At 45.1% G+C, this 17,311-nt stretch overlaps 2 protein-coding genes across 2 annotated transcripts; one reads left to right on the top strand and one right to left on the bottom strand.

The window, feature by feature from the left end:
- Nucleotides 1-3,656: 3,656 nt before the first annotated feature.
- On the top strand, nucleotides 3,657-5,810 carry LOC120643003 (adenylate isopentenyltransferase 5, chloroplastic-like). Its single transcript, XM_039919548.1, has 2 exons — nucleotides 3,657-3,896; nucleotides 4,628-5,810. Exons 1-2 carry the CDS (start codon nucleotides 3,804-3,806, stop codon nucleotides 5,606-5,608), a joined length of 1,074 nt encoding a protein of 357 aa, XP_039775482.1. The 5' UTR covers nucleotides 3,657-3,803; the 3' UTR covers nucleotides 5,609-5,810.
- Nucleotides 5,811-8,361: 2,551 nt separating this feature from the next.
- Nucleotides 8,362-9,669, bottom strand: LOC120643002 (ethylene-responsive transcription factor LEP-like). The gene has a single exon (XM_039919547.1). The coding sequence runs from the start codon at nucleotides 9,578-9,580 to the stop codon at nucleotides 8,726-8,728; it is 855 nt and encodes a 284-aa protein (XP_039775481.1). The 5' UTR covers nucleotides 9,581-9,669; the 3' UTR covers nucleotides 8,362-8,725.
- Between the last annotated feature and the right edge of the window lie 7,642 nt (nucleotides 9,670-17,311).

Here is a 17,311-nt window from a genome sequence, read left to right as displayed (position 1 = left end):
TTGAATCCAATGGAGATAGTTTGTTAGGGATATATTATCTTTTATTAGTTTTATCCTAAAGTAGACTGCATTCTTTTTCTTTTTCATAATTTAGTCCGGGACTTTTCTCGAGGTCTAGGATTAATATAGGTATAGATAAAGATATAGAGCTATAGATATAGCTATGCCTAGAGGTCATAGAAAAAGGATATGGTTAGATAGGCATATAGATAGATATGTATTGGATAGTAAGTCATCTGTATGATTACACAGAGCTATAAGGGAACCAATATGGCACTATTATAAATGTACTTGTAATAGCATTGACAAAAACTCTAGCACTTTGGATCTTATGGAGTTTTTTAATTATATTTTTCTGAGTAGATCTAGTAATAAATTTTATCAAGAATCAAGAATATCTCTAAGAACTCAATAAAATGAACTAGTCAGGTTGGCGCGCTATGCGCGCCTATACCAAAAACGTCTTGGAGTTGTAATTTGAACAACAGTCTTAACCAATATATTTTGTTGTAATTTGACGTCTTGGAGTGTTTGGACCTTTATTTTTAGAAACAAGTATATTTTATTGATTCACTTTTATAATTGAGGTCTTTTACGGTGTACAATACCACCACTTAGTCGTATATTGTATAGAGAAGATCTAACCCTTTGTTAGTAAGGGTAATCTAGTAATTAATACCTAATTATAATTGAGAGACAATTCTACTATAAATGTGTCCCCGTGAAATAATTCAAAAAAATTATTCTAAATGTGTTATAGTAAAACTATCTAGTAAACCTTCTCTAAAAAGTAACAAATCAATTCTACTTTGCTCAAATTAATGAACAAATCGAAAAATTATGCTCATTTTTCCTCAATCTTAAAATCACTATTTTCTTTATCTAGAATGCATGAAACGAAAAAATAAACACCGTGAAAGAAGAGGGGGAGAAGCTACTAACCTTTGGTGCACTTGGATGGGTGAAATACACACAAATTTTAGAGAAAATGGGCACCAACTCCCCTCTAAAACGCCATGGGAGAGAGGAGGAGCTCGGCCAAAATGGTTGGGTCGGGCTGGGGGAAGAAGACGTGCGGATGTATAAAGGGCAACTTAGTGCCGGCCAATAGGTCTAGCCGGCACAAAGTGGCGCCGTTTAGTGCCGGCTAGAGATATGTGCCGGCACTAACGTGCCCCGTGCCAAGTTAGTGCCGGCTAGAATATCCGGCCGGCACTAACTTGGCTTCTGAACGTTGTGTCTGCTGTGACGACCGTTGGGGGTGGCACGTTAGTGCCGGCTGGTATGTCTAGCCGGCACTAACGTGCCCGCCGGGTCCTGTTCAGGCACGTTAGTGCCGGCTCCTTGTTGACCGGCATTAACGTGCTGGTACCAATGTGGCTTTCTCCAACAGTGTTTACATCCTATAAAAACCATGTATTTATTTAATTTTATAAGTTGTACATTGATCATGTGTATACATACTTGACTTTTCTAATGTAACTAAATAATAACAATTGATGGGAACTTTGTTAATTTCTAGGAATGCTTCATAATCAACCCTTTTTTTATTTCCATCACTCATCACTCAACAAGAACTAGCTAAGATGGAACAAGATTCCTTCCTTTGAAGGTCTAGGACCCAATTTCGAAACTTGGCGATAGCAACATATGTGGTATTTTTAAGATCTAGCAATGGGTGTATTTGACTAAGTGGTAAGGCAAGCACACATGTTTTTACGACCATTTACTCCCCACACAACAAATAAGCACATCTCTCCACACATTTTTGCCGACTGTTCCATTGTAATTCACCAATTCTCTCACAATCAATCTCATGGCACCACGGCTAATGACACAAAAAAATGAGTCATTTGTTCATATACTTTTTCAATCTTGCCACAATTACCACTATAATAACAGCACTGTTGACTAGACCCGTTGATCGATGTTGGGTCCAGGGTTTAATTATCCGACCGGTGACCGGTAACCGCCGGCCTCCGGTTCCGGTATACCGGTCCGGTTTGGCCGGTTACCGGTCGGAACCGGTCAAATCCAAATTTGAATTTAAACTTCCCAGTTCAACCGGTTTGTACCGGTATACCGGCCGATTGCACCGGTATACCGGCCGGTTTGACCGGTATACCGGCCGGTTTGGCTGGTAACCGGTCGGTTTGACTGGTAACCGGTCAAATTCAATTTTTTTTTCTTTTTTGGTTTAAATTCAAATGCCCGTAAAGTATACTAAATAAATGTTTGTATAACATATTTTTGTCGACCCTCCAACCCTCTTTTGTACTACTTTTACATTGTATTTGTATACTTTTGTATGCACGCTTTTTTTGTTTAACTTCAAATCCCCGCAAACTATACTAAATGAACGAATTTTTGAGAAAATTTGACACCATTAGATTCATCGCACCTTGAAATATTTTTAGGAATTTTTGGGAATTTTTCATTTTTTTGAATTTAAATTTAAATTTTGAATTTGGACCGGTTTCATACCGGACCAAACCGGACCGGTTACCGACGGTTTGGTTAACCCTGGTTGGGTCAGGCACTTACAGTTGTGGCAAAAAGCACATTGGCTAGAGTTGCCATTGTGTTAGTTACTCTTAGAGGTGCCACCAAGGAATTAACTTTTGTTTTTAAAAGATTGTTGAATGATCTAAATAGTAGACTTTTATGGAAAATCTAGCTTAATGCCATGTATACATATAGTATGATCTACTCTTTTCAGAATATTATGGAAACATGTGTTTACATCCTATAAAAACCATGTATTTATTTAATTTTATAAGTTGTACATTGATCATGTGTATACATACTTGACTTTTCTAATGTAACTAAATAATAACAATTGATGGGAACTTTGTTAATTTCTAAGAATGCTTCATAATCAACCCTTTTTTATTTCCATCACTCATCACTCAACAAGAACTAGCTAAGATGGAACAAGATTCCTTCCTTTGAAGGTCTAGGACCCAATTTCGAAACTTGGCGATAGCAACAGATGTGGTATTTTTAAGATCTAGCAATGGGTGTATTTGACTAAGTGGTAAGGCAAGCAAGTGATAGAGGCTGGCCGATGTGCCTTGATGGTGCTAGTAGGTGACTGGTGGGGACCTTTTATGGTCCACAAAAATTATAATTTTTGTAATCATTTAGCTAAATTTTGAAGCTTTCCTTTTGTTTTCGTGAAGTTTTTCATATACTTGGCAATGAAGGATCTTGCATGGTTCATCAAATTTTATTCGCAACAGTTCATGGAACATCTTTCCATATGTATATCAGGACCTCTAACAGAATGGTCTTATCTCTAAAAAATTTATTGTCACTAGTATGAAACTATGTAAACAAAATAGATATTTCTAAACCGAAATGTGACCCTTGCATAGTGCATGCCCTGCAAGATGAAGTGGTTTACCTGGCAATGATCAAGGTCACACTAGGAGGTATCGTGCTCTCCACCTCTGACATATATGAAATGTGTAAAACGTGGGGGCGACGGCTGCGCGGGAGGGGGGGGGGGGGGGGGGGGGGGAGGGAGGGACGCTCGAGATTAGTAGCTCACAGATAGAAACCTATCTTCTGACGTATATAGAAACCCATCGCACGTGATACAATTTCCTTTTCTCCTCCACCTACTTATACGACTCTCGTCTTACCTACGACCCATCTCCCTTGTTTCGCCTAGGCAATTCGGCACCAAAGTTCTCTGCCTTGGCACTGGAGACCTTGTCTTCCCTCAACCGTAAGGGGGCCTCCCATCCTCTGCCCTTGCCGGTCCTAGCCAGTTGCTGCCTTCCAAGTTGATACAGAGGATGGTTTCTCCCGCTCCTCACTGGATGAGGAGATCTCGCCGGCACTATCTAGTCCGGTGGAGGAAGAGGTCACAACCACGAGTTCTAGCACCGGTACTAAACCTAATCTACCTTTCTTAATTGAATTGTTTTCTTCAAAGTTTTTAGTGGAAAAAGTTCCATTTCAAAAAATTTTGTTCTATTGGAAACCTTTTTCATCAACTTCTAACTTTTTATTTGGATTACTTGTAAATTTTTGTTTGGGTTTTTTTTTCTGGCTTGAAACTAGTTCTCTGCTTGAATTATGGATACCTAAGCACCAAAACTGTCATTTTTCTGATTAGGCAGGAATTCATTCACCATTCTAATCTGTCTGTTTTTTCTATAGGAGTGAATGAATGGGTTCCAGGAACTCAAAGTATCTCTATAGGCAGTCTTTAACCAAGATTATTACAGCTGAGTGATTAACCGCTGCCAAAGTTGCAGCTCTAGATTTCGTAATATATAGTTGCTATACGAAAAATTGGTAACAATTTATGAAGCGGGATATCCATGAGCTCTATACTAGGGGAAAATATAATATCCGTCTATATATGTAATTGATTGAATGCTATACCATAAAGATATACTACATTATATTGGATACAGACTAAGGTTAGAAGGCATATCACATATGTATGGTATGATGATTCGCGTGCATTAATTTCTTCTAAACACGATAGATCACAGCGCAGTCGTCTCCTTCCCTCCACTTGCGCCTATAAAATGGCAATGCCAGCCTCGTGTTTTTCCACGATCTATCGATCGGCATTGCAAACCAAAGCAACACAATCACAATGGAGCAGGGTCGTGTCGTCGCCGGGAAGCCCAAGGTGGTGTTCGTGCTCGGCGCCACGGCCACGGGCAAGTCCAAGCTCGCCATCGCCCTCGCCGAGCGCTTCAACGGCGAGGTGATCAACGCCGACAAGATCCAGGTCCACGACGGGGTCCCGATCATCACCAACAAGGTCACCGAGGAGGAGAAGTCCGGGGTGCCCCACCACCTCCTCGGCGTGGTGCACCCCGACGCCGACTTCACCGCCGAGGAGTTCCGCCGCGAGGCGGCCGGCGCCGTCGCCCGCGTGCTCTCGGCGGGGCGCCTCCCCGTCGTTGCCGGCGGGTCCAACACCTACATCGAGGCGCTGGTGGAAGGCGACGGCGCCGCCTTCCGCCGGGCGCGCGACCTCCTCTTCATCTGGGTGGACGCCGAGCGGGAGCTGCTCGAGTGGTACGCGGCGCTGCGCGTCGACGACATGGTGGCGCGCGGGCTCGTCGACGAGGCCCGCGCGTCGTTCGCCGGCGACGGGGCCGACTACACCCGCGGCGTCCGCCGCGCGATCGGGCTCCCGGAGATGCACGCGTACCTGGCCGCCGAGCGCGAGGGCGCCGCGGGCGCGGCCGAGCTCGCCGCCATGCTGGACCGCGCGGTGCGCGAGATCAAGGAGAACACCTTCCACCTCGCCCGCGCCCAGACGGAGAAGATCCGCCGCCTGAGCGGGCTCGACGGCTGGGACGTCCGCCGGGTCGATGTCACCCCCGTTTTTGCGCGTAAGGCCGACGGCGGCGGCGCTGGGGACGGCGACGACACCTGGAAGAAGCTCGTCTGGGAGCCTAGCGAGGCAATGGTGAGGGGTTTCCTCCAGGAGACGACCCCGGCCCCTCCGGCTGCCTCCGTCCCAACTGTTGTCGCCGCCGGCCGTGATGATGCCGGCGCCGTCGCCACCGCGGCCACCCCTGATGTCGCCATCGCTGCCGGTGGTGGCAACGCGACGAAGAACACCGTGTGATCTAAACCCTAAACCCGGCAGGGTGGCGGCTTATGCTTTATCGTACAAGTATCCATTAGGGATGAAGTCATCTCAATCTCTGGTATCGATCGAGTCGAGTCGAGTCCTCGGGAAACAGTACCCCTTTCACATGTTTACTTTTACCTTTCAAATGTACCAGTCGTCGGAGTCGAGTCCAAAAAGAATGAAAACATGAAAACATCAGGTTGGCATGCACTAAGATATATACATGCATGGTTTATTTTGAATTTGCATTCGGATAAGAACATCCTTGCTCTGGTTATTATGAATAATATTTATCGTTTTAGACATACTTTCCAAATTATAATTAATTTTAGGTTTCTTAGACATATTGTTTTCACTATATATGTATCTAGACATAGTGTACATCTAGGTGAACAACGAAATGTATGTATATTTAGAAAAGAAAAACAAAAACGAATCGAAATTTGGGACGGAGACAGTACATATGCGACGATGGTTTTTGAAATCTAGACAGCACACCTCTTTAAATCGGAGATGCGATAAATGATGCGTCGAGGTACGTAGAATCTTGGTAGTAAAATTGGTATGAAATTAGCAATTAATGGTCCAAATCGCGATCTGAAGGTTGAGCTGTGCCAAGAACAAGTAATTAAAATACAGTTATTATTTGCCACTGAATTGAAATGCCAACTCAAAAGGATGGCATCGTTCAACCTGAACCTGCCGCATTTCCCAGCAGTGTATAGTATCCGGGGTGATGAAAGTAGGATTATTACCACCAGTTGTAAGTTTTTACGGACTTCAACAGAAAGCCTAAATCCTGCTGCTGATAGCCAGGAAGGTGGTAATGCTTGCATGATCGACACATGCAATGCCCGGGAGACGGACATGATGCAACGTACGTAACGGCACTCTCCTAGTAGGGACGTCGTCTGGTTCTGAAAAAAGAATGCTCGAGTGATTTCTTTCAGATATATTTTGCATATCTTTCAGAACTTAGCTTGTATCCCTCGGATGTGCTTAGAGATACATTAATTATTGTTTTTCAGGTCCACAAAGATCTATCACAGATTCACAGGCACAAAAACATGAGACTGCCCACAAGCATTGGTTGCTCAGATTTTTTCAGATATATTTCTTATTTTTATATAGGTCACAAATGTTTAATACCACTAAGCTTCTGAAATCTTTTGTAGAGTTTAGATTGATGAAGTATGAAAACCATATATTCACATGGTACAGATGATTAAGAAACACACTCCATCCCTCCACTTTTATAAGGCATATTTTTATTCTGAAAAATGAACTTTATAAGTTCATACAAATAATTTATACTGCAAGATTTAAAGCTATTGCCCAGAGTTTGTGCAAAATGATTGTGGTGATCCAACACTCTTGTCCGGCACTGTGAGTCACAGTGCCGGGGAAGGAGATGTCAATGGTGAATGTCAGGCCCATGGGCCAAATGTGGCCAACTGGCCATGGAGTTGAGTTTCAGAAAGAAAAAAGTCTAGTTTGCCTTCCTAAACTTTAGGCCGAATCCGTTTTTTCCTCCCGGAACTTTAAAACCGGCCGACCAGCCTCCTCGGACTCCCAAAACCGGTCGCACGACCACTTTGAGCGGGTTTGAAGGCGGTTTTGCTATTTTTTATGTTTATTTTAACTAAATCTTTAAAAATAATAGTAAATCACAAAAAAATCATAAAATAGAAAATCTAATTTTGTAGGACTCCACATGAGTATATATATGCAGTGAACATATTATATGGTATACTTTAGCACAATTTTTTCTATATATTTAGATATATACTTTTCTATAATTAATTTATAGCTATAGTTTCCGTCATCCAATTATTGTGAAATTTTTATGGTGGGCTAATCATTATATGATTGAGCTGTAGTAAAAATTTTATGATTATCGGATCGTGTATGACAGAGTTACAGATTTATCTATAGATTCGTCTAGATTTTTCTATAGTTTTATCTAGTTTATATAGATAAATCTATGGATCAGTCAAACATTATCCAATAATTATAAAATTTTTACTTCAGCTCAATCATATAATGATTAGCCCGCTATAAAAATTTCAAAGTAATTGGACGACGAAAACTGTAGCTATAAATTAATTATAGAAAAGTATATATATATAAATATAGCAAAAAAATTATACTAAAATATACCATATAATATGTTCACTGTGTATATTTACTCATATGGAGTCCAACAAAATTGGATTTTCTATTTTATGATTTTCTTGTGATTTACTATGATTTTTAAATATTTAGTTAAAATAAATATAAAAGAAAAATAGTAAAACCGTCCTAAAACCTGTTCAAGGAGGTCGTGCGACTGGTTTTGAGCGTCCGAGGAGGCTGGTCGGCCGGTTTTAAAGTTCAGAGAAGAAAAGCGGACTTGGCTCAAAGTTCAGGGAGGCAAAAATGACTTTTTTTCTTTCAGAAACTGCTACTGAATAGCGTTGTGTGTGCGCGCGCCTTGAACTGTTGCAAATATGCATCTGTCTAAATTTTCTGCTACAGCTCAGTGGGCTTGACACAATAGACCCACCTGCACGAAGATCATGGGCTGTTGGACCACTCACTCGTACAGTTGCTTTCACAAGTTCATATACAAGTTTCACACACCAGAGTTTGGAAGTCAAGAGTATTTGTGAAGCCTCAGCCAAGAACAAGTGCCACTCCAAAAATGGAAGGGAATAAATATACATATATATAATAGCAGGAAAGACATTACACTGAAGCGCCAGCAACACACAAGTGCATGCCGACTGATCGATCATCATCTTTACACATATCACTACTAATAGTCTAATACAACAACAAGCACCCCCTCCCCCCAAAAAAAAAGAGAAATCAAAATGAAAAAGAAGGGGAAGAAACACTGGACGGCCCAATGTGAAAAGGCCCATCGATGACCCAGCACTGGGAGATCGAGGCCCAAGGAGCGACCAAGCACAGCGAAGGGAATATTATTATTATAATATATCATCATCACGACACGTAGGACGACCAGGTAATGCGAACTGCTACGCGCCCCCCAGCAAACTCACCACGCCACGGTCCACCGGCGGGGCGGGCGCAGAGGCGGTCGATCGGCGGCGGCGGCGCGGGCGGTCAGTAGTAGTAGGACGAGGAGGAGCCGCCGAGCTGGAAGCCGTCGGCGCAGGCGTCGTCGGCGGCCGGCATCGGCGAGAAGAGCGGGCTGTGCACGTACCCCTCCTCGAAGTAGACCCCGTGCGAGGCGGCTGCGGCGGCGGCCGACGGCGCGCCGCCGTACGCGCTGAACTCCGACGAGTCGCACCACCCGCCGGCGGCGGCGCTGGCATTGCTGGCGACGCCGCCGTAGACAGAGGAGAGCTGGTCCATGGCGCCGCCGGCGTTGACGCCGTAGTAGTCGTCGGCGGGGAGGTCGTCGGGTATGGCGAGGTCGTCCATGAGCGCGGACATGTCCTCGGCGCTGTAGCCGCCGCCGTAGGAGGCGTAGTCGCCGGCGGCGCCGTACCCCGCGCCGCCGCCGCCGCCGCTCGCGGCGTGGGCCGCCGCCGGCAGGGAGGCGGCGGCGGGGTCGGCGTAGAAGGGCTGGAGGAGCTGGCCGGCGTTGTCGCCGGAGGTGAGGTCAGGGGAGAGGTAGGGGGTGACGGAGGAGCCCGGCGGGAGGTCCGGGAAGGCGAAGTTGGTGCGCGCGCGGGCGCCGCGGAGGGAGCGCGCGGCGCGGTCGTAGGCGACGGCGGCCTCCTCGGCGGTGTCGAAGGTGCCCAGCCAGTGGCGCTCCTTGGTGGCCGGGTCGCGGATCTCCGCCGCGTACCGGCCCCACGGCCGCCGCCGCACGCCCAGGTACCGCGTCGTGTTGGCGTCCGGCTGCGGCGCCTGCGGCTGCTGCCGGCGCTTGCTGGACGACGACGACGACTTCTTGTCCGCCGAGGATGACGACGACGAGGAGGAGGAGAAGAAATACGACGAGAAATTCATGGTGCCGGCCTGCACAGGCGCAGTCGACGTGGTCGTTGACAATGGAAGCTGAGGATGGAGGAGAATGGAGAGGTGGTTGAGGTGGTAGTTGCTTGGATTGGTGCTGCATGGGGCGGTTGCATGGCAGGTGTATATATAAGCGCCGGAAAGCGATAAAGGGTGGTGGCTAGTTTAGTGGGGAGGAGGTTGCATTAGTATTGGCCATCAAAAGAGAGGATTAATGAGGAGGTGATCCGTCGTTACATGCCACTTCTATACTACTATACTAGCTATTCTTACATTCTTTATTACTTATATAATTGGGGGTACATATCATATTGGGGGTATGCATGATCCTTCATTACCCACTGAGAGAGAGTGTGTGTGAGTTTTTTTAAGAGAGAGAGAGAGAGAGAGAGAGAGAGAGAGAGAGAGAGAGAGAGAGAGAGAGAGAGAGAGAGAGAGAGAGAGAGAGAGGGCAGCAAGCATGCAGCAGGGCTGCAGGGGTCGCTTTGGGTTTGATTCTGTGTGGGGACGACCAAAGGTGGTCAACCCAATGATTTGGACCGGTGGATGCAAGCAGGGTACATGATTGTACATGGTGATTGATTTGGCATCAATAATCATACTCAGTAACTGAAAAAACTTTTAAGAAATGAACAAGCAAACTACAACTAAAGATTTAGAAGCATCAATCCATTACACTACTAAAAATGCTTTTCAGGTTGGTCTCAGTGGTAAGTGTCATTGCACAGTTACTAAGACTGTGAACTAGGTAACTGAGTCGGAAGAGTGTCATGGTAATAGCACTCCTTTCACATCCCATAGCACTCCCTTTTGTCTCTCTTATGCCATATCAGCAAATTTAATGCTCATGACACTTTCATTAACATTGGCCTTACGAACGCTCCTTCTATGATGGTCCAAAAGGTAACCTGTTCATACAAAAGGAGCATGGTTACCGTAGCTTTCCGGCTGAGACGCCTTGAAAATGCATAAAAAAGTGTAATAAATATGCTTAGCATATCTTTTTATATATCTATGGTTCATAGTATTTAGTAACCATAGTGTGTAGAAGTTCCATTTTTTTTAATCGACTTAGCTAGTGACCACACAACACAACTAGTGCTCCTGTGCTCCACTTGCATTGCATTGGTGAGCCATCACATGGAGCAGCTAGCTCTCTCTGAACGTACTCTCAGGTCAGGTGTGGCGGCAGGCGGGCGCCACCGGCCGGCCGGCCTTCATTCACCCGGCCTGCTGGAGGAACGATACATGCATGTCGAGGGTCCCTTGGATCGCATTGGTACTCTCTCTGCCTTCATTTGGCTCGTCAAAACGATCGACGACGCTGCTACTACCTCCTCGTGGACGCATGCATGCCATGTCGCTGGCCGGCGCATGCATGTGGCCGCTGGTCGACGAGCAGGCGATGGGGGCCAGGGGACACCCAGCTACAGCCCGGCCCACCCCCGCCACCAGCAGGCAGCCACGGCCGGCGGCGTCCGCGCATGTCGAGCCCGGCCGGCGGCCGCGACCATCGACGACCGCGCACGGACGCGCTGCGCCGACCACGGCGACGACGACCGACCGACCGCACCAATCCACAACGTGCGTGCTCGCACGGCAGGCACGCTATACGCTTGGCCACCGGCACGAGCTCCGCTCGCATGGTACAAGCCCACGGGCCACGGCCAGTACTAGCACGCCCCGCCCGGGCCGACGAGCCATGCATCCCCTGGCCGGCTTCGCTTTTTGCGGCCGGCCGGGTCCAGCGGCGGCGGAGGCAAGCAACCGCCGCCATTACTCCTCCCCGGCCGGCCGCGGCCGGCTCGAAGCAGCAGCAGCAAGCAAGGGTGCATGCGGGGCGGGTGGCCATGTCTGCCGGCCGGCCGGGCAGGCGGACAGGATCCGGACACCGATCGTTTTCCGGTAAGCCGTCGATCGATCGGGCCGGGCGCGCGCCTTAAATTCCACCACGGCCGGGGGTAGCGGTTGGTTGCATGCGTCGGATCGACCGATCTGCCGGCACATGACAGAGATTTGCCTCGCGACACCAATGCCATGTAGGCCTGTCGTCTCTGTCTCGTGCTGCTGCTGCTGCGTGTGATCTCTCGAGATCGACCGGCAGCCGTGTCAGCGAGTACCGGTGGTACCGGCCAGCCGATCGGCCTCCGTTCCGTCAGCAGAAAATTCGGCCAGGATGAATAATCGAAGGAGATCTGCGTGAGGGGTCCATCCAGATGCAACTGCCAAAACTGTTTCTGATCCCGGCCCCCGCGCGGTCTCGACCGATGCAATGCACCGCCACTACTTGTCACGTTGCTAGTCGCTGTCAGGAGCTTATAATCCCTCTCTTTCTTATTTTTTCTTAACGCAGTACAGACGCACGTGCTCACATATATGTACATACATATACTCACCTCCTATGAATACTCGCACGCACTTCTACCCGTACTTCTACCCGTATGAGCACCTCCAAGAGGAGACTGATGAGTCGGTTGATCCTCGAGATTGATGAAATCATCACCATAGGCATCTTGCTTTATATATATGCCTACCACAGCTGATCTATGGTCGGTTCGCAAACGTAATCCCTCTCTAACAACAATCAAGTTATTATAAAATGTAAAGATTATATGGGGCCATATAATCTGCATAGCTGCTGCTGCATAGCTATAGGTCCATCAGAAGACACCCAATGCAACGGTCTCTCCTTCCTTGATGCGAATGTGTCCGTCCTTTGACCGGCTGGACGACTGAAGAACATGGGAGCGCGTGCAGGGCCGGCCGGGGCGCACGCCAACGTGGGGCGTCGTTCGTACGACGGAGATCCCAACCGACCAAGGCGTGGTCCATGCGCCCCCATATGCTCGTCAGCTCCTCCTCCTCCTGCTGCTCATCTGATCGATGAGCCTACACACCAACTTGCACAGCATGCTTTGCCTGATGATCGAGTCAAGGGTCAATGTGCCAAAGGGGCAGGGGCTACCTGCAGCAGGGTCCGAGCGAGTCTGACTACAGCCTTCACATGCCATCTTTAATTGTTACCGTTTTTTCGGGATGCGCATCTGTGATTTGGTAAACCAAGATGTGGAATCATATCACGGCCCCCGTTTATTAAATATTACGCGCCTGCAGGTCTGGGGTCAAAACGTGGTCCTCCTTCTTGCTTCTGATGTTTTTCTTCTTTTAACATTGCAAGCATCTGATGTTTTGGAGTTGGAGATTGTATTTTATCTGCACGTTCGATCGAGTTGGAGTTGGAGTTGGAGAGCCTCGTTTAGATGAGACTGTAAAGCTTTTGAAAGAGAATCTTTTCATATTTAAAGTATTAAACATAAATTAATTACAAAACTAATTACAGAGCTCGTTTATAAACTATGAGATAAATCTAATGATCCTAATTAATTCGTCATTAGCACATGTTTAATATAGCAATTACTGTAGCAATTTAATGTCTAATCATGGTCGAATTACACTCGTTAGATTTGTCTCGTAATTTACAAGCAAACTATGCAATTAGTTTTTTATTTCGTCTAGATTTAATACTCCATGCATATAAGATTCCCATTCGATGTGATATTTTTGGAATTTTGAATTTTGCAACTAAACAAGGGCTGGGATAATGAGATGTGGCGTACACTACTACAAAAATGTTGATTTGTCCCGGTTGGGAAACCGCTGTTGTCTCGGTTTCCCAACCGGGAACGCCTGTCCGGGACAAAAGGCGGTGCCCTTTTGTCCCGGGTGTGGCAACCGGGACAAAAGAGGACCTTTTGTCCCGGTTGGTAACACCAACCGGGACAAAAGGTGCAGCCAGCGCCCACGTGGCTGGCGCACCCTTTTGTCCCGGTTGGTGTTACCAACCGGGACAAAAGGTCTCTTTTTTTTCATGTTTTTCTTTTCTCAATTCTTTTTCTATTTCAATTATACTTTTGCATTTCAATTAAACTTATGTATTGGAATTCAGTGTGTATGATCTCCACTAATATATACATATATATATAGTTACTTATATAATATTTGTCCTAGATAGTTTTCATATATAAATTAATTCACTTATATATATATATACACATATCTATACATGTGAATTCCTTTACATATGAAAATGTCTAGGACCAATATTATATAAATATATATACACATATATATTATTGGAGTGCTTATATATATAATACATACATACTCCATCATATTTGCATAGGTATATTCGTTCTTAATTACATAGTAGAATTCGCCTTTTGGAAATTTAATACATACATACATACTCATAAATAGAAATTTAATACCTATGAGTCACATATATATTTACATAGTTATATTCGTTCTTAATTACATATATACGCGTATATTGTCATATTTGCTGTGATTGTCAATATTAGATATTCCATCATAGTAGAATTCGCCTTTTGGATCGAGGACTTGCTCAACAATAAATCCGGAGATTTGTTCTTGAATCGCCATAATCTTTTCCTCCGGTATGAGTTTATCGCGCATCTCCCCGACCTATGGAAAAAGGGGATAATTAATTTTGACTAATTAAAATACGAGTTCAAATATTAACAAGTTTTTTTACTTACTTCCTCCTCCCAATCTGTCCAGCCCTTTGGAGGACCTACCAGACCATGGATGTTCTCGCATACATAGTATGCGCACAATACAGTGCCTGGTTTCTGCCTCATACACTTTAAGAGAGAAGAAATTATCAGGTATTTACATGAATATATAATAAAACTAATGAATCGTGCAACGAATCATCCAAGCGCGTACTGGAAAATCTGTCTTGATCTTCAATTCCTTGTCAAATTTGCCTGGATGATTTTTAGCGAATTCTTTCCAAACCCTGTGCATGATTAGAACAATTATAGTCAAGTAACAAAGTGATTCAAATTATCGGTCATGGACGGAGTAGTGGTAGAATTACTTTTTCATCATGTTAAGAAGATTTTCGTATTGTTCTGGAGGTCTCCTCAATGAGTCCATAACCACGAGTAGGCTCTTCTCGGGAATTATGACAATTAGGCCAAAGTGTTCACTGCAAGATTATACGGAGGCAGTTCTTGGTAGTTAAGATTTAAACAATTCGATTACAGAATAGAAAGAGTTAGACGGAAGGAATCACTCACGCAAAGTTGTAAGGAAACAATATCATTTGCTTGTTGTGATGAACGCTTATGTACTTGAACAAGTTTTGGAATATCTCATCGGGATTGTCACGTAGAAACCTCCAATTACAAGTAATTGGGTCGATGAAGCCGAGGTGAGAGTATCCCTTTCTTCTGCAAGTATGTATCTCCATTCTACATGATACCGAATAAATCAAGAGATCAGTATGTTGAGATCATGCAAAACAATACGTAAGGAGAGTAAAATACTTACAGAACCCACAAGCCGACCATAGAGATGTCGAGGGCCTCCTGATGGAATAGTTGGTAAATTTCTTCCCAGTTTATCCATATAATGGCCTCCCCCGTAAGAAATCGTCATCTTTAATCTTTGCGCCCTGCATGAAGATGCAATCGGCCATCGCACGCATGTAGTGCTGGCATCATGATGAACTTTCGTTTCATGCAGAGCCATGGTGGAAGATTGTACAGACAAAGAGTCACGGGCCAAGTGCTATGACCACTGCTCATCTCACCAAAAGGATTCATGCCATCCGTACTCAAACCGAACCTTATGTTTCTCGCATCCAAATCAAATTTAGGGTACGTTCTATCTATTTTTCTCCACTGCGACCCATCAGCGGGGTGTCTCAACATCGAGTCTTTCTTGCGTTCCTCTTTGTGCCATCGCATCAACTTAGCATTATCTTTATTTCTAAACAGACGCTTCAAACGTGGTATTATAGGCGAATACCACATGACCTTCGCAGGAACTCTCTTCCGGGGAGGCTCCCCCTCGACATCTCCAGGATCATCTTTTCTAATCTTGTAACGCAATGCACTGCATACGGGACATGCATCCAAATTCTTGTACTCGCCTCGGTAGAGGATGCAGTCGTTGGGGCATGCATGTATCTTTTGGACTTCCAGTCCCAAAGGGCAAACAAGTTGTTTGGCTTCATACGTTGTGGCAGGCAATTCATTGTCCTTAGGAAGCATTTTTTTAACAAGTTTGACTAATTCACCAAATCCCTTGTCGGATACACCATTTGTCGCCTTCCATTGCAGCAACTCCAAGGTGGTGCCAAGTTTCTTAAATCCATTTTGACAATCTGGGTACAACAACTTATGGTGGCCCTCTAACAACTTCTGGAACTTCAACCTCTCCGTTTCACTCTCACAGTCTGCCTGCACATTGTGCAATGCCTGCCCCAGATTGTCGCTGGGATCATTTTCTGCTACATCTACTTCGGGCTCTTCCATGGGAATATCGTCATCGAATGCACCGATTCCAGCATTTCCGGGAAAGTGGTCGTCAAAATCTTCTTCTTCATTGTCTTCCATGGTAACCCCCTGTTCTCCGTGCTTCGTCCAACAAACATACTTTTTCATGAAACCATTTGCGAAAATGTGGCTGTGTAGGATTCTTGAAGATGAGTAATCCTTGTTATTGTTGCAATGAACACACGGGCAGCACATAAAACCATTCTGCTTGTTTGCCTCAGCCACAGACAAAAAATAATGCAGGCCATCAATGAATTCTTTCGAACGTCGGTCAGCATTGTACATCCATTGCCGGTCCATCTGCATTTTAAATAAATCGATTTGAATTCTTTACACGTATCGAATAAATAAAATATATCAAACCTAAATTAAACTAAATGTAACATAACATGAATAATTAAAAGATATGCAATATCCATCATACATCTTGATTAATTAAAAGGAGTACTTAATCCATTACAGAACTTAACAAATGAGTACTATACATGAAATTTAAAAATTCGGTCAACAACTCATAGGTTTTCAACCGTCCTTGCGTTGGAACGCAGAATGTTCTAACGGATTTCTTGCTGGCGCAGAAGAAGATGGCGGAGCTGAAACCTCCGAGTTTGGTGGTGACGAACCGTAACGCCGCAATAAATCCTCAAGATCAAACGGAGGTTCCTCGCCCCTTGCCATGCATTCTCTATATTCTTTTTCCAAATAACGGAGCGCTGCCCTATGAAAAGCACTAGGTTTTTTGGACCGACGACCTACTCGAGTTGTGCCCTTCTCTCCAGAAGGACAACGATCACCCCCACCGGCGCCACTCCCTCCAGCTGCTGAAGCCATATTTTACTGAAAAATACCTTTATTTTCCACAAAATTATAAATTCTTACCATTACAAAGCAAAAATTATTTACTATTACAATTACAATGATCAGATTAATAACTCTTGCAAATAATAATGAAATTAGATAAAAAAGACGAAATGTATCATTAATCCTCAAGAAATCTCTAATTAATTGAAAGAAATCTCTATAACTTCTAATTACTTTGACACCCTTCAGTTCCAGGAGTACACTCTTTTCAATATCCATAAACCCTCTAGAAGAAAAATAAACCTTTATTTCTGAAAATGTATATGTCAGTAACCTCAACCCTGCGGTGATGACACTGCCTTTCGGGGGGACACGGTGCGGTACAAGGATGTCACCAATCGGCCAGTCGCAGCACCAACATTTACGATTAATAGGCACAACACTTGGCACAGGCAGCATGCTCGTTGATATGCTCTCAGTACAACAACGGGCATGCTGACTGCGTCAAATGCTGTCTTCTTATCAATCGGAAGTGCTGGTGATGCGACCAACCGAT

Source organism: Panicum virgatum, chromosome 7K, assembly GCF_016808335.1.
Source record: "Panicum virgatum strain AP13 chromosome 7K, P.virgatum_v5, whole genome shotgun sequence".
Taxonomy (NCBI): domain Eukaryota; kingdom Viridiplantae; phylum Streptophyta; class Magnoliopsida; order Poales; family Poaceae; genus Panicum; species Panicum virgatum.
The sequence above is the reverse complement of the archived record's forward strand: the minus strand, read 5'-3'. Positions and strand labels throughout refer to the sequence as shown.

Excerpts from the sequence above, each read along its gene's own strand:
- LOC120643003 (XM_039919548.1), top strand. The coding sequence starts at position 3,804 with ATGGTTTCTCCCGCTCCTCACTGGATGAGGAGATCTCGCCGGCACTAT. Across the intron at positions 3,897-4,627 it reads AACCACGAGTTCTAGCACCG|GGTCGTGTCGTCGCCGGGAA; the intron begins GTACTAAACCTA and ends ACAATGGAGCAG.
- LOC120643002 (XM_039919547.1), bottom strand. The coding sequence starts at position 9,580 with ATGAATTTCTCGTCGTATTTCTTCTCCTCCTCCTCGTCGTCGTCATCC.